Raw genomic sequence first — 21009 nt, 5'->3', positions numbered from 1 at the left:
GCAGGGACACCTTCCAGTAGACCAAGTTGCTCAAAGACACATCCAACCTGGCTTTGAATACTTCCAGGGATAGTGCCTTTTACTGCCCTGTCTTTGTGTTGTCACTGAGGAGAGTTTTCTCTGGGATAAACTGAGCATATTAATACTTGTCTCAGTTTCACAGGTTTTTCCTTCTCTGTGGGCTCTGTTGTGCTTGGGCCAGCTCTGTGTGTCTCTCCCTGCAATATTGACCTCACCACTGCATTGTGTTAGCTCTCCTGCCTACAGTTTCATGTTGGATGTGATCCCTTTGCCAAATCACTCATCATCTGGTGCATCTCTGGTCAAGGAAAGAACTGTTAGGCTTTTCTGGGGGGATATGGGTTCAATATGCTGCTCAAGCTGAGCACTGGACACTTCAGGAGTTCAGGTGCAGAGTGGTGCTGTTCTGCCTCTTGATGGCCGCCAGAATCTGGGACAAGGTGGGAAAAGTGCGCTGATGTGGCTATCCCTGCCTTGGTGCTGGGCACCAGCAAGCTCTGCAACTGCATTCTGCAGGCTCCAAGGCTGGAACTGAAAGAGAACATTTGACAATTAAAAGACAGGATTCTGATGTATATGTCTTGACAAGGGTCAAGCACAATCCTTTGAAAGTATCAAAACAAAAACTAGTTTGGATAAAGGCCAGAACAGTACGACTCTGGCTGTTTCTTTCCTTTTTATAGGCCAGTCTCTTACTTCCCAGTTTTTCCTACATTTCCTCTTATTACAGAAATTGTTCTCTAGAAATGATTCTGTGTGGCAGATGGCTTGTCCCTGGCAGCTATATTCTACTAACCCAGTGCTGTACTACAGTGATACATAAACCTCTGCTGATTTTATTAATGTGGTTTGTGATGGGGATCCATAAACCTCTGAACCTAGGAACTGAAAAAGTGCAATTGCAACCTGTGAAGCTCAATCAATATAAATTATCAGTAGCTTCCTACTGGGCTGGGAAAGGCATGCATGGGAGCAAGCTCCCATGTCTTTTCTGTCCCAGGTATTATGGTGATAGAATAAAGTAGCTGTGAACAACTGCTCTGCTTTTAGTTGCATGAGCGGATATGTGAATGTCAGCAGCAGCATAATTGCAGTTTTCCCTCTGTCAAAAGACTGGCTTCTGTTTTGTGTCTGGCTTCTAGTTATGAAATTTCCTCAGAGAAGACATTGTGCAGCCTGTGTAATATCCACCAGACAGCACTTTAGGAAGATCAGTGGTTTGCAATTCTTTATCTCATTTCCACTGCGACAAGCAACAGAGCTCTGAAGGTGTTGCAAATGGACAAGAAAGGCTCACTATATCACTACCACTCATGTAACATTGAAATTTAAGTATTACAGGTTTGAAATACTAGAATAAGCTTAGACTTTGTAGAGGGATTCCTTGTGGAATATAGGATACCCCAGGAGGGCTTGGGCATCCCAGGGCTGTTGCAGAAGTACCCCTGACAGGGCCTCAGGATGAAAACAGGCTTACAAGGCACCTGCTAGCTGGCAGCCTTGAACAGCCTTGGGAAAAGGTATACACTGGTCAGCTCCCCCGCTGCTTAGAGGCTTTCTCATGGGAAAGGGGCGTGAACTTTGGAAAAAGTATAACTTGGTGTAATGGGATAATAAAGGGGAGCACGATGCTCAAATCGTATCGGTGTTCGTATCGTGACTCTGGCTGGATTCCCCTGCTCCCGGGATCCCCCCCTGCTACAAGACTTCTTTGGCAATTGTTGCTGTATCACTCCAGGCAGGCAGCTTTGTAAAAATAGCCTTTGTTCTTTATTAAAGCTAAATGGATCTTCTGCAGATGTCATTACCACCTGGTTGGAAGTTGTTGACAGCAGCGGGCCGTAATCCCTGCTAGCAACCTATCAGCATGGTGCAGTGGGGACCCGAGTCAGAGCAGGGACCACAGGAGCTCCTGGAGGAGTATGTGGCTGGCTGTGGTGTCCTCTTCTGCCTGTGCAGAGGTGCTCCCTTTCATAGTAGCGAAAACACCTCTTCTCCTCAGCTTCAAACTACATCATTTCCTCACAGAGCAGGAAAAGCAGGGAAAGGAAAAATTGTATTGAGGAATGACAGTGCAGAAGAGGTTGCAAAAGAGAGTAATTACATTCTGCAGGGCACTCCCAAGGGTTGCAGCCAGGAAAAAGTGATCAAAAGGCACTTGGTGCACTTTCTGAAACCACTTTTGAGAAAGCCTGGATTCTGCATGGTGGAGCCAACCTTTACTTCACTGTCACCTCCTGACTCCAGGTTTGAGGACCCACAGCTAGTTTTAAAGAATTCTTTTGATTCAGACTTTCTTAACTTAGGTCAGATTGATTTTCAGCTTAGTTCATGCACTGCATGTAGGACAGCAGCACTGACACTAGCCTGCCTCCCTTCCTTCCCAGAGCTGTGATACCATTTTTGTTCTGGGAAACTGCTCTTCAGCTGAGATTCTGGCAACAATTTTGAGTGAAAGTATTTCACTACCTCTGGATCTAGTGGGGCCCAACTGCTCAGAAGGAGCAGAGAAAGCTGAAGTAAACTTCTACTCTAAGCTCCATGGCATGAGGGAAGTCTCCAACAGCTCCTGCCATGATTACCATGACTGAGTGCTGTCAGTTGGTTTGGGGCTCAGCTATATAAAAATGTCTGGGTTTAGAAATGGAGTACAGGTGAAGAGCAAAATAAATTACATAAAAGACAGAGCAGTAGGTGTCTCTTCCATGAGTGGGTCGTTATGGCAGATTTCCTGTAACATGGAAACAGGGTAATCCGTGCCAGTAATTCTGTGAGAGAAAATGCATATTTTAATTTTCCAAGCAGTTGTTTCAAGTTGAGTGAAGACCTATTTAGATAAAATTTGAGTGGGAAAGAGGCTGTGGAGAGTAAAGTGGAAGTATGGTGAGTTATAGTAAAGGTCAGAAGCTGGCTTTTATAAAAGTGCAGAATCACTTTGGAGACGAGGGGGTGTATTTTCAGCATATGCTGTAGACTTAGTTTAAGACCTCATCCTGCTTACTCGGTTTCCCTAAACTTTACCTCCACAGGTGTATATGAAAGCACTTCTAATCTGTCCATATGGAGTACAGCGAAACTTATTGTCTGTAAAGCAAATTTGCATCTTTAAAAGGGAAATACATGAAGTTAGAGGTGAAGCTGCTACAAGCGGTGCTTTATGACTCCAAATGTGTTTGGGCATTAGCACAAGTATTCACACATTTACAAGAAGTCTCTTCTGTGTTAGAGTGGTCAAGGCTACATTTCAACAAAAATAATAACTTTACCTTTTAGTTGAGTCTTCCCATACAAACCAAATTCAGCAGATTTTTCTGCAGGTGGTATTTTCTCACAGTCCCCACATATCTGGAGACATGTTTTGTGAAATAAATTAACTTTAAATCAACAGTTAGAGAAATCTTTAGCCTGTGAGCACTCCTGTTCTCTTGGGATGTATCAGATATTTATCGCTTGTCTGGAAGCAGCAACTGTACTAATGGAATCACTACAAAGGAGGTTATATAAAGATGGATTGTGTAGTACATATCTCCTTAAAGGACCAGTGAGTTGTGGAGTAGGATGGAAGTCCGGTGCTGGATGACTGCCCAGGGGTATAAGAAATGGTCCAAAATTACAAGTGATGACAGAGAGAATAATTAAATTAGAAGATTCACCATCATGGCACATCTCTCTTCTTTGTATTGCACAGACACAGCCAAAAGTTTTGCAATCTTAAAGATGATCTGGGCCTGATTCCCACTTAAATTAAAACCCTTTTTATACCAGAGAGGGTGCAAATATAACTTAGATCTACTCTGGTTATCACCTCAAAGATTGATGGTGGCCTTTGTAATAAGTAGAAATCACTCCACAAAAAGACTTTTACTATTGAGGAAGAAGAAGAAGAAGGCAGGTTTGTTTTTTTTCCAAGCATAATGTTTTAAGAAAGTCGAATAATAAGTAATAAGTAGAAATCACTCCACAAAAAGACTTTTACTATTGAGGAAGAAGAAGAAGGCAGGTTTGGTTTTTTTCCAAGCATAATGTTTTAAGAAAGTCATATCTGCAGTACTTGGCAAAGGAATAAAAGATAAAGTTTGTGCAAGTCACAGTTTTCCTAATTTTGCAGCTAGGGAGGATCTGCAGTGGATAATGACCTATATACACAAGGCCCAGTTTTCTTTCCTGCCACAGGGCATGTGGTTTATACCCATGAGGGGTGATTATTCTGATTGATTTGGAAAGGCTGATCATTTATTTGACCCATGTAACTGGTGAGACAGCAAAGTGCAAAATTTACCCACAAGTTTACCCACAGTTTACCCACTGATAAAGTGTCCCTGTGGTTTGCAGTCTCTGCAGATCTACTGGAAAGACTAATGTATGTGGTTATAGCCCAACTCCAGGGAATTTCTTTCTCACAGAGATCTTTGATTTTGTAACTGAAGTGACTGTCTTGCCATCTTGCAAGACATTGAAGAAAATATAATTTGCTTTGTCTTTTTTTGGTATTATGTAGAGAATAAGAAGCAGTTTTTCATTCCTTTGGAAACCTCTTAAGATTTCAGAAATGCTCTTGGCTCTCGTGCTGGCTCATCTAAGCAGTGGAAAAAAAATTGGAATCTGAGAATAGCCTGCCCTGTGATAGTGTAGATCCTGATATGGCCCTCCTGCCAAACTGAAGAGAAAGTAGAGGTGTGAACCAGTTTGCTCATTCTTGAGACAGTGCACAGAATATCAAGATATGCAAGGCTTTTTCCTCTGTCTCAGTGTTTCCCCTTAATAAATTCTATCCTGGGGCAAAAAAATCTTGTCAAAGAGGGCACGATCCCAAGAAAATCTCTGTTTTACCAAATTGGCATTTTCCACTGTAGACCATCCATACTCAGCATTGATTTTACATTGCAGCCTGGCCAGCTCACTTGCATTTCAAAGTAGAAGCTAGAGGAGCTATTGATTGCTTAGCTGAGTAGGTTGAATATGATCTGCAGTCTCCTCTTACACATTGATTCCTTGTCTCTTTGCTTTCTGCTTCCTGAATGTCACTGAACTGTGAGAGGCCTGCTAAATGGACAAAAATATTGATTTCCTTTCCCCTTCTTTTATTTTCGAAAGCTCCTTATTTACCAAGAACTGAACTAATATCAGGAAAACAAAAGGTCACAAAAAAAAGGCAGAAGGACGGTAGTTTTTGTGTATTTTTTAAAAAACGTGAACTTGGTTGAAACTGAAGTCCTTTAGGCTGTGTTTCCATCAAGAAAGGTTATTTGCCTGTGTGAAACCTTTGAACTCAGGCTGTTCAGCTTCATACTTTACTGTTGTCTGATTGATGATGAACTGGGGTGGTTTCCTAAATGGCTGTACCTCTGGTGTTATGATTTTCTGTGATTTTTGCAGAGAAGTTAATGAGCAGTCCCAGCTATGCCAGATTTTCATGTGGAATGCAATCAGTAAGTCTTTTGTAAGAGTTTATTGTACAGTGTTTTGTCCCTGTTTTGTTCACCCACAAGTGTGACACTTTTGCAATACCAAGTTCAGAGGAATAGAGCAAAAGTTCAAGGAACACAAGCAGGAGTCAAGTAAAAATGAAAAGACGTGTCAAGAGGGGTCACTGGGGACAGCATGAGTGTCCAGAGACTTTAGTACCTGCTTATGATCTGTGTAAGCTTAAAAGTGTTTGGGCAGGCAAATGGGGCTGGTTTGCCCCAAAACTAGAACTGATCCAGAACATCCAAGTGTAATAATAAAAAAACCCCGCAGGTCCTTGATATCCAGTGACATTGTTTCAACTAGTAACAAAACAAAAAAGTAAAAGCAAGGTAGAGGGATGGCTAAAAACAATGGAAAAGAGATCTATTTTACAGGGAACATTACTTTTCCTAGAAATCAAAGCAATTCTCATGCAGTCTGTGCTTGTCAATATGAAAATAGCCATTTAAAAATACATAAACCAAGAATGATACAAGTATTTTATGGAAAGAGATGCATTTTTCCTTTAATGAAATCTTTGAAATTGCAAAAAAAAAATTAAATCCTTTATCTGTCCTTTGCTTAGAAGTGGTGGGGAAAGTTGTGTTGATAAACTTCCAAGTTTCTAAGGATTTGTGCTCTAATAGCTGCTACGTCTTTGCTATAGGGTGAGTCCCTGTACAAAACACTCCACAGGGGTTAATGGATACAGCTAGAAGAGATACTTGGAGAAGTTGTTATGAATAATCCTCCAGAAACACCTACATTTAGCAACAGGGACTTGTTGCTAGGTATGGAGAGATCCATGAGAGCCTTTGAAAGTCATTAGTTTGCTTGAGAGGACCAGCTCTCATTTTATTAGTAAGTATTGGATGCCAGTGACACTCACAAGCCCTCTGATATCCCTGCTTGTGCTTTCTGGGCCACATAACAGACTCAAAAAGTTTGAAATTGAGCAGATGGACCCAACTCTGTCACAACAAAAGGCATCAATTTTCTGCATTGCTCCATGTAATGGGTTGACCCTGGCCAGATGCCAGGCACCCACCAAATCCACTCTCTCACTCCCCAGCGGGACAAGGGAGAGAAAATATAATGAAGGGTTCATGGGTTGAGGTAAGAACCGGGAGAGATCCCTCATCAAATACCATCACAGGCAAAACAGGCTGTAATTAGAGATATGAATTGAATTTATTACGCTAACAAAATCAGAGCAGGATAATGAGAAGTAAAATGAACCCTTAAAAAACCTTCCCCCCAACCCACTCCTCCCTCCTTCCCAGCTCTACCTCCTACTCCAGTGGAGCAAGGAGACAGGGAATGGGGTTATGGTCAGTTCATTATGTTGGAGAATGGTTAGAGGATGAGGGACATGGATCATTGATAAAACCAGATCAATAAAAGAACTGTACAAGCAAAGCCTGCACAAGAAAATGCCTCCATGAGAAAATGCCTGTGTGAGAAACAGGCCTGAGAACCAAAAGGGAGTTTTAAGGAGGTACAGTCCTGTGCTGATAAGATATACTGACCATGAGAAGGGAGGAAGATCTTTGATCTCTCAAGTCAAAACATAAATAATAGAAGCTTGCCAAATGTAGTCTTTTATCTAACCCAATTATGTAGAAGTAAGAATGCGCTTTTGTAAGTTTAAACTAATTAAAGAACTGATAAGCATGTACTTTCACACTATATAAGTGCCTCTGTGTTGCTAATAAACAAAGCTTGCTTTATCAATCACATTGATTGTCTGCGTGTTTTCCCCTGCCGAAGTCAGCATCATTACCCGTGGTTTCTCCCACTGTTCAAGGAGAGGAGTTATTCCCCTGCACCACTGTGGGGGCCCTCCCACAGGAGACAGTTCTCCACAAACTTCCAGCGTGAGTCCATCTCATGAGCAATGGTTCCCTGCAAACTGCTACAATAGGAGTCCATCCCATGGGCAGCAGTCCTCCCAAAACTGCTGCAGCATGGGTCACTCTTCCATGGGGTGCAGTCCTCCAAGGACAGGCTGGTCCAGCGTGGGTTCCTCTCTCCGTGGGCCTCCCATGGGTTCACAGCCTCCTCTCAGGCCTCTACCTGCTCTGGTATGGGTCTCCTCCATAGGCTGCAGGTGGATCTCTGCATCCCCATGGATCCCCATGGGCTACAGAGAACAGCCTGCTTCACCATGGTCTATACCACAGGCTGCAGAGGAATCCCAGCTCTGATGCCTGGAGTACCTCCTGCCCCTCCTTTTCCACTGACCTTGGTGTTTGCAGTTGTTCCTCTCACATACTCTCACCCCACTCTTTTCTGGCAATTACAACTGCACAATAACTTCTTTTTTCTTTCTTCTTAAATGTGTTATCACAGAAGCATTACCACCATTTCTAACTGGCCCAGCCTTGGCCAGTGGCAAGTCTGTCTTTGGAGCTGCCAGGGCTTGTCTCTGCCAGACATAGTGGAAGCTTCTAGCAGCTTCTTGCAGAACCCCCCCCTGCAGCGCCACTGCTGCCAAAACCAGGCCATTCAAACCCAATAGGACTGGCTGAGTGGCATTTAGCAGCCTCACCACCCCTGGTTATCGGTTCATTTATAGAAATGAGCTGTCTCCATTGCCATTTAAAAGTGATTCAGTTTTGCTTGGTTCATCTGATTTGCTGCAGTTCAAGTAGATCTGTACTTTCTTTTTGCTAGTGAGGGGCTTCAATGTTACTCCTTTTATTTTGTGGTGGAGAGTCACAGAAAACTTGGTTACTTTGTGGCCTTTAACAAAAATGTAGAGTGTGAGATGGGTGCTCCTCTCTGACATTGTATTTCTCTAATATATATGTCTCTCATGATATGCAGATGGAGTGGACAGTAAAATTAAATGCCTTTGTGTTTACTTAGAAATCAGAGGTAAAAGATACACTCAGTAACTCTGTATTGGCTTTAGCAACAGAGGGATGTCATTTATGGATAATACCCCTAAAAGCTCCTGTATGTACATGTTGTCCCATTCTCATTATTTTCTAAAGGGTTGGGTGTGGGTTGGCTCAGTTGAACTTTTCTGTCTCTCTCTTTTGTTGCCCCCATGTTTCTTTGGATATCAGAAATTAATGCTGCCAAGAGTCAGGACATAGTTTTCCACTATCTGAAGGTGGTTTATTTGGTGATGCCTTTGTGCATCTGGACACACTGTTCCAAACCACCTTCAAGGGATGTTGATCTTCAGTAAAGTTTATAGGGCCTAAGTCCAACCACCAGCCTTACTTTAAAAATACAGGTTATCAGTTTCCACTTCTTACTTCACCTTCAGGAACAGACCTGTATTGACCCTGAGGCTTTAGAGAAAAAAGAACCATTACTTCCTCTGATTGATCAGCTCACTGCTATGTGTTTGTTTGTGGTTTTAAAAAAAAATCCCCCAACATGCCTATTTGACGTCATCAGTTGGGACTGCCTTCTTCCTCTGGAATTTGATTCAAATTCTCCTGGTTTGACGTTCTTGATATTTGTGGTTCAAGTTGTGGGTACTGTTTCACTTTTGTACACCCACTGGTATAATTTAGTAAATCTGTCATTTATGTGCCATATAACAGAGTAATTTAACTGCAGGATCTCATCAGTGCAATTAACCCTATTCCTTTAAAATGAGGAACTGATTGTCTTGGCATTCATAGGAGCAGAGAGCACAGTAGAGTGCTGCAGTTTCTGGCCCTTCCAGAGCAGTACTGCAGTCAATTGATTATTTTGTTAACTGGTTTTGCATCGGTATCCTGCTGGTTTATTATCATATAAGGAACTTTATGTACCATGCATAAGTACAAGTATAGTAAAAAGCAATACTTGAAAACTTTTTTTCTTGTAAAGATCTTAGCATCCATGGGCTCCCTTTGATACATGACCTTCATTCTGCTTGCAACAAGCTAGTAACTTTTTCATGGTTTAGTCCTATGCTAATAAAGCAGGTGCTCAGAACCTGATCTGTACTTAATCTTGTATCCTAATGAAAAAGGAAGAAATTAATTAAAAATGAAATAAACAAAAGGCTGTTATTGTAAATAAATAAACCTAAGTTTGAGATGGTAAAATTCATGCTATTTGGTAAGAAAATCTTGTTGCTTCATTGGGTTCTAATAAATATCATACTTTACAGGCTTGAATAATTTCGTGACTGTTATCAAAAGCCTGAGTCCTATGAATGCTGGTTTTTCTGCTTCATTTAGAGAAACAAGGATTTAAAAGATGGTTGCATTTTGTGTGGGATTGAGGGGTGGGTTCCAGGTCTGAATGTCACACAAGCAGATGGGATTATGGATGTTACAACATGAGAATGTTTTGCAATACTTTTCTACTGTTGGACATGCAGACATGTTCTCTATTGCATGTGTTTTTGAAACCGTGATGTGGTACTTAATGCCTTTTGCCTCGGTTTAAGACAAATTTAGGAGGAAACGTCCTGAAGTGAACAGGATGTTTTCTAAAGAAAAGGCTGGTTTCGGCACTCCCTCCCCCACCAATTACGAAAGGAATTTTCTTGTATGAAAGTGAAAAAAGCCTATTTATTTAACAAAGTGCCAGCAGGGCACAGGAAAAATATGAGTAATGTCAGATAATCTCCTCGATGCGGAGAAAGCTGGTGGATTTAGAGTTCCCTCTGTAGCTGGCTCGGCCTCTCCCGAGGTCGGGATGCGGCGTCCCTGCAGCCTGCATGCCAGTCCACAGGGTCCGACGATCTGGTTCTCAGATCACAGCTAGGCCGAACAGTTCCAGGGGAGGAAGAAGTTCCGGAGGATTTTGGTATGCCGGTATGCAGTCCTGGGAAAAAAACCTCTTGCCTCAGCTAACAGGCCAGCTAAAAGCAGGAAGCTGCTGCCTCGGCTCTGCAGCGGTGAGAACGTGGGGGAGTGTGTGTGCAGTGTCCTTGAACACAAACCTTGCTGAGGAATTCGCCTGGCTTCCCCCTCCTTTCCTCGGACCCAGCTTACAGCTGCAGGATCCATTTCTCAGCATGAAGCAGACAATAGGGGAACACAGTATTGTCATAAAATCACTCCAAGACACCTCTGCATTACTGATGTCCAGGGGAGGCCTACTCTTCTTTCAGAAGAAAACCATGAAATAGAAGCAGAATCAGATGCAGTCCCTCTCCTGATCTAGACTAGATATGAAAGCAGGAATTTCCTTCTCAGAAGGAAAAGCATTTTTCTAATGTAGGTACCCAGTTGACAAGAAGACTAGGATTTTGCTGAATCATCTGTGTGCAGCCCTAAATGGGCAGTTTTCCACCCAGATCACTGGATTTGCATTATCATCTTCCAAGTTTGTTCTTTGGGGATCTTTTTTTCTGGAGTAGATGGATGTTACCTGTTCTTGGGTTCATTGCTTTCTAAACACATCTTTGTGAGGAGAAAGGCAAGTTCTTACCTTGAGCTGGTTAAGATCATGTTACAAGGCAACTGACTGAGGCAATTTGTAGCTCATGGAAAAAACTACCAAGCCCTTTTCCAAAACTTTCAACTCTTTTTTTTTTTTTTTTTTTTTTTTTTTTTTTTTTTTTTTTTTACAAAAATGTGTAATCTTTTCCGGATTCAATTGTGTGACTTACTGTCATTTGCAAAAATGAGGAAACCCCCTTTGTTTTTGTAGTGAAGAACAGGTCCCAGAATTTCTGAGAATGTTCTGTCTGTGGATGGTGACATCCTGTATGCCCTTTCTCCAAGTGAAACATTCAGAAAAAAGCCTGCAGAGTGCTTTCAGTTCAGCAAAGATTATGCCTCTTTGAGGAGTGTATTTCCTTGTCTCAGGAAATTTTAATGTTTCACAAAAAATACATTATGTTGTATTGTGAAGATGGAACAAATCAGACAAACAAGATGATACTGAACAGGGAAGACAGCCTGTGCTATTTCTGCAAATTGCTCCCCCTCTTCCTCCCCATTGTCTTAAAGACAAGCCAGGGCTCCCCAGCATTGCTTTTTAATTAGTAAAAATCCTTTTGTACTAAATCCTGATTCAGTGCCTTAATGCAGCATGTCCTGCAGAGCCAGCAAGCTTACGTGGGAGCACAAATGCCTGAAATCTTTTTCTCTTGCATCCCTGTGAATGAGGCTTGTCTTCTGTTCCTAATTATGTTCTGTGGTGACAGCTTGGGGTTTGCAGTGGCGAGCAGAGAGGCAGGGGTGAGACTGGGGAGGGGGGAGGCAGAGTGACAGGTGATCGCTCTGTCTCCATGGCGTCACTGAGCTTTATCTTAGAACTGTCAAACACTGTGATTTCTTTACTGTGTACAGCGACCTGGTGCCACAAAGTACACCTTGTATGGGTCCTGCCTAGTCACTGTCCTCTTACGAGGTTATTTCATATTAGGTTTTTTCTTTACTTTCAATCCATTCCACTTCTAAAGAACCTGCACTAGTGTTGGGAACACACATATGCGGAAGGTATCTTTTCAGCTTTATACCGGCTAGCGCTTGTATTTCAATGCCTTAGAAAGCCTCGAGCAGCCTTGAGAGGTAGCACAGGCGATCTAGCACTTTAGTAGCTCTAAAATCGGTACCTGAATCAGCTGCAGAGCAAATACCATCAGCAGAAGCAAAGAGGGAGAAATATAGCTCCCTGCCCGCTCAATTCCCTGCAGTTAGAAGCCTTCAAATGAGACAGACGACCAGAGATGTTTACAGGAAAGTAGCTGAGCTGAGAGAGGGCGTTTGCCTTCCCTCGACCATCTTTTATTAGGAGAAGGGGAAAGGGGAGGACTGGGGGCGGACCCGGGGTGAGCGGCCAATCAGACACTGCTGAAGAGTCTGAGTTACATTTGGCTTTGCCCGCGCTTAGAACAAAAGAGCTCAGAGCACATGTCTTTGGGAGGGGGGAGGGGAAGCTCGGAACAGGCAGCAACACACATATAAATGAAAGCACCAGTTCAGTATTCTACCATTTGGTGCCTTTAGTTAAGGATTTAAAATTCATACAAGTAGATTGTTAGAAACCTTTGACACTGTCTTTTCAGGCCATGCTGTGCCCCATCCTGCTCATTGTGAATTGGTATTAGGTTTTTGGGGTTATAATGAAACAATATAGCTGTGAGGAAAACAGCTTTTAGCCCCCATCAGTTAGGTCAGCTGAATCATTCTTGGAGGCGTCTTTCTGTCTCAGTTAATTAAAGCAGGAGCATAAAAGACAGTGCTTGGTGAGGTGTCTTAAGACAGAGATGAAACTGGGTTCTAAGATCTGATTGAACCTTTGGATGAATTTCTCCTCTGTTGATTTTGACTGACACTATATATATATAGGTTGCTATGACACAGCAGTGTAACTCATATGTATGCATTTTTAATCAAAAATGCCAAAGTCACACATGTAGAAGTGGTTCTCTGAGTTACTAGATTTATTTAATAACCATAGATTCTTTTCAAGAACATGCCTAAGTAAATGTTAGGGGTCTTACTGCTTTCTTGCTGCACCTAAACGTGTACTTAATTTATGGTTTTAAGCATTTCTCTTTGATCAAGAAGGCTAGATTTTTTATTTTCTTTTCCTTTTTTTTTTTTACAATTAAATGTTGGTACTCTTCATGCTATCTTGTTTCCAGGTGTTAGGCTGAAGAGTACAAAATGAGTATGCCAAAGATGACAGCACTTTTGCAAGGTCTGTGAATATGTTAGTAAATGTTACAACTCCAGTTACAACCACTGAGTCTTCTCCTTTAGGAATGCTCTTTTACATAGGTACAAATAAGGTGATTATGGTCTGACATTTGAAGTTCCTGCCTCCAAAGATATTTGCATGTTTAACTTATATTCTGCAGTGCTTCCTTAAATGTTTTGTGGATTTCCAGTACGTAAAGAAAAGCATTTCTAAAAAACTGTGACGACTTGTGTTTCATAACCTGTATTTTCATATCCTACACTTCAGCCAGTGTGGTCAGATTAGTGGCTTTTTTGCTATACAGTTTTTTCTTGCCAGTATATTTATTTATCACTTATTTATTGGAAGGATAATGCATGAAAGTAGATCACTTTACAGGACATTTTTGAGAGCCTCAGAATTATGATGAAAGCTCACAACACCAGGTTTTTTTCTCCCAGAAAATTTCTTTGGTAGTGTCCCGTCCTGCTGTAAAAAGGGGAGTTGGGGGGGATTCTTTTTGATAGATTTCTCGGACGAAAATAAAGTGCAAATGCAGCATTATATCTGAGAACCGTTCATTGATAAAAAAGGGTAAGTGTTCCTACTGAAAGGGGATACAAAAGAGAGCAGAGAGGGGAAAAAGAGATACAGAGAAAGAAACAGAAGACAGGGACAGCGTTACTGCAAGAACCCTGGGCACTATGTCGTTGTCAGCTCAGCAGATGGAGCATGCATGTCGCAAGCTGCGATGAGTCCGCATGGCTCCCATGGTGGGCTAGGCATGATTTCCAAGCAGCAGCAGGCTCCGTGTCCCTTCCGTCAGCGGAGAACAGGCTGCCGTGCCTACAGACTGTCAGGAAAATGAATCCACAAACACCAGAGGTTTGTGTCCAAAATGGAGACAGAGGAGTCCTGTTACTTTATTTGAATAAAGGGAGAGGCCATGGGGCATTTCCTCTGGGGTCTCTCAAATTTTTGGAGGGCGCAGCCTGCTATTTCTCTTAATTTCTTGACCGCATTTCCCTCTCTTTCCCCATTGGCTGAGGAACTTGAGAGGTACAGACTTCCCGAAACGCCTAATACCTAAGACTCCCTTCTAATGTATAACCCCGCCTTTATTTTAATTCTTATGGTTCTTCTCATTGTTTCTTTCATCTCTCAATATCCAATTTCACTTATCAGCAGACCTATAGTTTATTTGTAAAGACAAATCTCTTTCTTTCCATTCATCAATCAGTGGAATCCTTCCCATTGTTTCTTTTATCTCTCAGTACTAGTTTTATCTTCCAGCAGGCCCACAGCTTGTTTGTAAAGACAAGTCCCTCATTCATTTCAGGACGCACTCCTGGAGCAGCTCCGGGTTCTCAGGGTTGGGGCATGGTGGCTGCGGGCGGCGGCGGCTGCGGGCTGGCTACAGTCACCGTCTGCCCTGTCAGGGAAGCAGTGGAGTACTAGGTTGTCGCGGCGACAAGCTGCCTCGGGGGAAGTGGCGAAGCAGAGCGGGACAGGGTGCGGACAGAGAAGACAGCTAGGGAAGAAGCAGGACCGCAGAGAGAAAAAGGTGAGGGAGGGAGGGTGGCCAAGCTAACCCTCCGGGGGCGGTCCTTGCTCCCTGCAAGAAACCCAAAGTAAAAAATGGCCCCCGGTTGTGTCGCAGTTCACTGCTTTTATCTGCTAAAGCTCCTCCCATAGCCCGATTTCCCGAGCATTTTTTTCCCGGGCATCTGCGGCTCTGCTCTGCCGGAAAGTGGGGGGTTGCTCGCAGCCTGATCGTGCAAGCTCTCTCTCCCCTGATTGGCTGCCAGGTGAAGTCCCCCTGGGGACAGGGCTGCCAGCACGTGTACAGCCCCTATAGGAATCCCTTCACCTCATGTATAACATATGTTGAGGTATAAATGAAAATCAGATTGGTCCCTCTCAGGCAGGAAATGCTATCCAATAATCTGATAATGCCCTGAAGAAAAATCTGAAAAAGTAGAAGTGTGGTTGAGAACTGCATCGTGATTTTATTAAATGTATACAACTTGGAGCTGTGACATAGTTGGAATTAGTTAAGTAAGTTTAGCTTCTCTTTTGGTGGCAATAAAAAAAAACCAAAAAAAACCAACTATGGCAAGAAGACCCATGATAATAATGATGCCTGGAGAGGTGCTCACTCTTATGCTGATTGTTTGGTGTCTAAAACATGTTCAAGCTGAGCGTTTCTCCAGATAGGACACTCTGGGGGAGTCTTCCCCTCACAGCTGTTGCAGTAGTCCTGGAGCTTTCTCCCTCTTTATAAATTCTGACTGGAATCAGTCCCTGGTTTAGAAGTTGCAAATGAATGACACAGACACAAATAGTGTGTTTTCATAACCCTTATCTCTCATGAAAACAAGTCTAAAAAAAGCTTTTTATGTGTGTCAAGAATGCTGAGCTAAAGATGTAAAAATTAACCCTTCCAGGTGAGGAAAGCTGTGCAACAGGAGGGCTTCAGCAGAAGGAAGCGAGGATATAGAGACATCAATGACATTGACATCAACATGAATGATCCTTTATTTACAAAGCAGTGGTACCTGGTAAGTTTTGAGAGAAAATCACAGTAATCATAACTAAATAAATGTTATCCAAGCCATTCTGTGCAGTTGCAGTGTTTTCCAACAGTTCTTTCCAAATGCACCATGAGGACTTGGGTATGGATCCAAGGCTCTGTTGTGTTGGTTTTAATTGTACGCCGTTTATATTGGGAAGATCCAGCATATTTCAAGAGAAAAATTTCATTTCAGTCAATGGAAAGATTCTTAAAAGGCTTGAAAGAGAACTGTATTGATGTCCTGTGGGCATTGCTAGTGTGCTGATGTGACCCCTAAAACTGCATATGAATCATGTCTCTGAGCTGTTGCCAGGTAAAATATTGTTATGGACTTATAACAAAAGATTCTAGTGTTTGCTAAAAAGTTGAAGCTTTTCTTTTCTTATGGAAATTTGAATGTAATTTCTTTTGTCAAAAACAGAACAGCTGAAAACTGATGAATTTTGGTTTAAGCTAATGTCAAAGGAAATTAATATTTTGCTAAATTAATTCAGTTTTTCTGTTTCATTTTTTTAGAGGGAGAAGTCTTTAGTCATAAAAGAAAAGTTATATTTTTACTTTGAAATGAAATGATTTTTTTTAATTTAAAAAGTTGATAAAGTATTTCTGGTCAGTTACATTGTTGCAACATATTTATGATGAAATACTCAGTAAATGCCTTGTTAAATTAAGAAGGGTATTTTTGCTTAAGAGTAATGTTTTTTCCTCTTAATCAATTTCTTACATTTCATTAATCCATCCAATATGGCTGCAGTTTTTCTTGTTTTTAAGGCAAAAGTTTTCAAATGAATGGGGGCACATTAGTGTGGATGGGATTTTATCCTTGATGAGTCGATAAACTAAAGTGAGAATTAATTCACTTATTTTCTGGTAGTTAATCAAAATGTTGCAATGCTGAAAATAACAACAATTTAGGAAGCTATACAGTAGATCCTTGCTTTCAAGAAGAAAGCATTTCCTGTTCATAAAAAAGTACTCTGTAAAATCAATTGATCTTTTTTCCTGGATTGACCCACTGGCCTGACATGTTAAGTAGAAAAGTCCTTTTTTAGCGTTCAGAAAATTCAGTGTTTAACCAAATCTTATAAACCACAAAAACTTGAATTTTGCCAGTATTGGATTTTTTCAGGTTTTTTCTTTTTTTTACAGCTGCATTATTGCAGTAGATATGATTATGGACAGATGTGTACTCCAAAACATGAGATGTATTTTCCATACCAAAGATACATGCAAAGACATAAAGGAAAAAATCAGTCAAGTAAAAAAAGCTATTTTTCTTTTTCACTGATGTATTAGATTAACACTGGTCAAGCAGATGGGACTCCTGGACTTGACCTTAATGTAGCTGAAGCATGGGAGCTGGGATACACAGGGAAGGGAGTAACCATAGGAATTATGGATGATGGTAAGTGAAGACTGAGTGTTAATTTAATACTTTAAAGTAGACATTTTTCGTCTAATTGAAGTAAAAAAAAGATTAAAAAGTAGTAATTGATTGCTTGTAGTGGTGAGACTGCCAGCCTACATAAATACTTTGAGATCTTCAGGGAAAATATGATACAAAGATAGGGGTACTGAAGCATGGATATCCAAGCATAAAAAGTAGCTTGCAATTACCACTCAGATATTTTCCAGGGCACACTGTAATGGCTGTTAAACCTAAGGAAAAACTCCCCTTAACTTCTGTAGGCAGTGACTGGAGGATGTAATTGCTGTGCAAAAAACATTTAAGAAAATGTTTTTTGGATTACATTATTTTCAAAGTCATACTTGGTAGCTGAAATAATTAAACATTTTCATGCTGAATGCCAATAAAGATCTGCATATTAGATATATTACTAATTTGAGACTAAGTTCAGGAAAGATGAATATAAAAGGTACAGTTGAAATTACAGCTGTTCTACTTATGGGTTCTTGCTGAAGTACAGGAATTCCATGCAGTCTCTCAACACTCTTCTTTGGAATAAATTTTGAGTATATTCCTGTAATGGGGCTGAATAATACTAAAAATCAATAAAATGTCTGTATCCATATATGTTTTCTAGGGTCAGCTGGGATCTATCCTCACCTGCTTACTTCTATGGCAAGGTTTTTGTGGAAGCAAGAAAGTAAACTCAGACATCTGGATATTAGGAAGAAATTCTTTGCTATGGGGGTGGTGAGATACTGTAACATGTTGCCAAGGGAGGTTGTGGCAGTGTTCAAGGCCAGGTTGGATAAGGCCTTGAGCAACCTGATCTGTGTACTGATGAAAGATCAATCTCATCTGAGAGATGATCTCTTGAGTCACAGTTTCACTGATCTCACAAAGGCAGGACTTGGCTTTCAAATTAGTAAGGCATGACTGCGATGGGAATGATGGCAAACTATTTGAGTTTTGTGTCAATAAAACTGATGGTCCATCAGATACAGCTTTTAGAGAAGGGAGTAATTTGCCTTATCGTTTGTTTCCAGTAACTCTAAAAAAGAGGGCCTGAATAACAGGATTCTTCATTGAGATTTTTATTGTCCATCTACTATGTGGATCAGTAACAAGGGTTTCCTAATGAGTAATAAGGACCCTACAAAATGAGAAGTAATCTTTTCATCAGAATAACTATGACAATATGGCATTCTCCTTGCAAATAAAATATAATCTATAGTGGTGAGGTGGTTGGAAAAACAGGATAGTCATGATGATGAAAATGTAACATGAGATTGGCGACCATTCTTTGTATGCTTTAACTGGCTATGTAATAGGTCATCCTATCTGAGTGTAGATCTGCTGCCTCTGTTACACCATCCCCTGGGATTTGTACATTTGCCATGTGTAGAAAGATGCCATGCAATAGAATGAGTATATTACACATCAGTGCCCTGTTAGAATCCTTAGCATGCTACCAAAATGTGAAGCCTATGCACAGGTATTTGCTAAAATGGTTTAATTCAATATTAAAAGTTCTCTTTCATGCACATAATCTGAAATGTTTGCCTTAGTGATCACCCCAAGTCTACTCTAGGTAGTTTTCTACTTAGTTTACAATTTTCAGTGGTTAAAAACACTTGTTTTTCTATCCTGTACTGATCCAGTGCTTACCAATCTTGTTAGTTTTGGTATGCTTTGAGATGACAAAACTCATACAAAGATAAATTGTCATTTAAACTAATCCTTATAAGTAAATGTGATCTAGTCTACAAAACAGTAGACTTTGTCATTCAGCTCACTTTTTCAAATGGCATCTGGATTTTGACATAAATAATTGAAAAGTCCACATTTTAAAACTGGAATCTCACTTCAATCAGTTGCATTATTTGGCATGATTATTTTCCTGTGGTCGTAAAGGAATCTTGTTCTGTGATCATTAGAAAATCTTTTTTGAAACTCTTAACCTTTGGTTTCTGTTCTGTCATTGTTTTATTGCAGGAATTGATTATCTGCATCCAGATCTTGCATCAAACTACGTAAGTTCATGCTGACCTTTTCTGTAAGATGTGGATTTTCTTATTATTATAGTCCTTCTGCTACAAAATTTTAAATAGGGAGTAGAACAGCAGTACAGTTGGACTCCTGATCTTAGTGATGATACATTTTCCATTGAAAGAAGTAGACTGAAAATGGGACTGCCTGTGCAAGGAATGGAAACGTGACAAGGCTCTTGGTGGAGGAATGACAGTCCTGTGTCACATTAAATAAGCTCCAGCTTGCAATATTGGATTTAGGACAGAAATTAGTAACCTGTGAATTGGCTCTAAGTCCTGCTATTAAGATGCAGAATGCCCCTACCACTTGGAGGGCCATGGAGCTGTGGGCTGCAGCAAGGCATGTATTAGCCTTTGAAACCTCCAGGAACAGTTTGATTCCCTTGTAACAGGTGTTTTGATCCAGTGCTTCAAAGTATATGCAGGGCAGATTGTGTATTCTCAGCACATGCTATGGAAATTGTTTGTTCCTCAAACCTACCTCAGGATTCAGACCTTTGGACTAGAGGGTTTTTGCATTTCTTAACACTTTGTCTCTCTCCAACCCTCCATTAGCACTAGCACTCCTATCTCCTGGTGCCTGCAGATCCCTTCCTGAGGGAAGCCCAGGCTAAACCGTGGTTTAGTTTGCAATTGCAATCAAATGAAAAGAGGAACAAGGAGAGCTGGAGATTTTGGAAAAAAATATCAGCCATTTGGATAGAACAGCTCCAAAATGAGAAAGTAATTTTTCCAAACTTGCAGTTTGGAAAATAATAACACACAGGATGAAAACCTATTTATGTTGCAAGTAACAAAGCACATTTGGTAAATAGTAAGTGGGTATAGAAGGTGTTTGCTTTGGAGAAGGAATGTGGGAAACAGCTGACCACAGAATGTAGATTAGCCAGTTTCACACCTTATGAACTGGCTTAATAACTTGATAGCAGCTAATTAAACCCTATGCCCTGACTGCAGAGTTCTCTCCTAAGTGAAATAACTCAGTAGGATATTCACATAAATTGATAGAAATAAAAAAAGTTTGTAAAAAGCAGCCTTTTTCTTTGCAGGAATTTTGCTCTGTGTATGTTCTAGCTTGTGATGTGGACAAAGGACATGCTCTACACTCACATTTCAGCAGCAGGTGTGGAGAAAGTATGTGGGAATATTCTGTTTCCAAAAATCATGTTTCAAATAAACAAGTAAAAAGTCTGCACAACATGCCTGATATAACAGTTCTGTTGTTAGCAGTGAATCTAGGATCATGCCCAGAAACCAAAACTAGATTCTGCTGTAATATAGTGTTTTCTCTTTTAATTCCAAAGTATGTTCTATTTGACGGATAAATATTTGTCAGGCTTAGTAGAAATATATTGGTTTTAGAGTGGCAATAGTGAGTATTGTGGAAATTAATGGAAAACGACACAGAGAAGGACAATGCACAGACATGATGATAGAAATCCAAAATCATGGAGCTGGAGAGAAATCTGAGAGTTGAGATAAGACATACTGGGATGAAAATTGGAAAGAAAAGCTGTCTAGGAATGGCAAATCTTTAATGCCAGTCATGGAAGACTTGTGAGGACACTGTGAAACTGAGGATCTGAAAAGATTTGTGTAGAAGTGACTTTGTCCAAGTGAGGAGAGGTTCTGTAGTGGAGCAGTGATCAGGCTGTGGAGGGAAAAGAGAAGATTAGCTGGCTAATACAAAATGCAGAAGCAAATGACTGGTTGGTAAGACAGTCATTAAAGGAGCAGCAGAAACCCCATCCAAAAGATCTTGTAGGAGGTAAGACCTCAATGATTTAATACTGAAATTCAAAAATAGGATTTCTCACATGAGGTCTATGGTCCTGGGCTGTCACAGTGCTGTGTCTGAGAGGTGGCTGGATAGGGACAGGGGGGCTCCCTCTCCCGCTGCTGAACACTGGCAC

The 21009-nt window shown here is 41.0% G+C and overlaps 1 protein-coding gene and 1 long non-coding RNA gene across 6 annotated transcripts in view; one reads left to right on the top strand and one right to left on the bottom strand.

Annotated features, from left to right (window-relative positions):
- PCSK2 (proprotein convertase subtilisin/kexin type 2) overlaps nucleotides 1–21009 on the top strand; it is a 111288-nt gene that overhangs the window by 37213 nt on the left and 53066 nt on the right. For 2 of the 5 annotated variants that reach the window (XM_017736540.1, XM_017736537.1), the window contains 4 exons: nucleotides 15510–15623; nucleotides 16934–17042; nucleotides 17683–17745; nucleotides 19041–19078. In XM_017736540.1, coding sequence (XP_017592029.1) covers nucleotides 15588–15623; nucleotides 16934–17042; nucleotides 17683–17745; nucleotides 19041–19078 — 246 coding nt within the window. In that variant the 5' untranslated portion in view covers nucleotides 15510–15587. Of the gene's footprint in view, nucleotides 1–14401; nucleotides 14627–15509; nucleotides 15624–16933; nucleotides 17043–17682; nucleotides 17746–19040; nucleotides 19079–21009 lie in introns of all 5 variants that reach the window. The other 3 variants (XM_017736535.1, XM_017736536.1, XM_017736539.1) reach the window with 3 other exon arrangements.
- LOC108447218 lies at nucleotides 20611–21000 on the bottom strand. The gene is made up of 2 exons (XR_001862645.1): nucleotides 20914–21000; nucleotides 20611–20747 (listed from the first exon to the last, which is right to left on the bottom strand). It is a non-coding gene; the product is annotated as an uncharacterized LOC108447218 (long non-coding RNA).

This window comes from Corvus brachyrhynchos, unplaced genomic scaffold (assembly GCF_000691975.1).
Source record: "Corvus brachyrhynchos isolate BGI_N302 unplaced genomic scaffold, ASM69197v1 scaffold416, whole genome shotgun sequence".
Classification (NCBI taxonomy): Eukaryota; Metazoa; Chordata; class Aves; order Passeriformes; family Corvidae; genus Corvus; species Corvus brachyrhynchos.
Note: the sequence above shows the minus strand (reverse complement) of the source record. Positions and strands in the feature narration are given on the sequence as shown.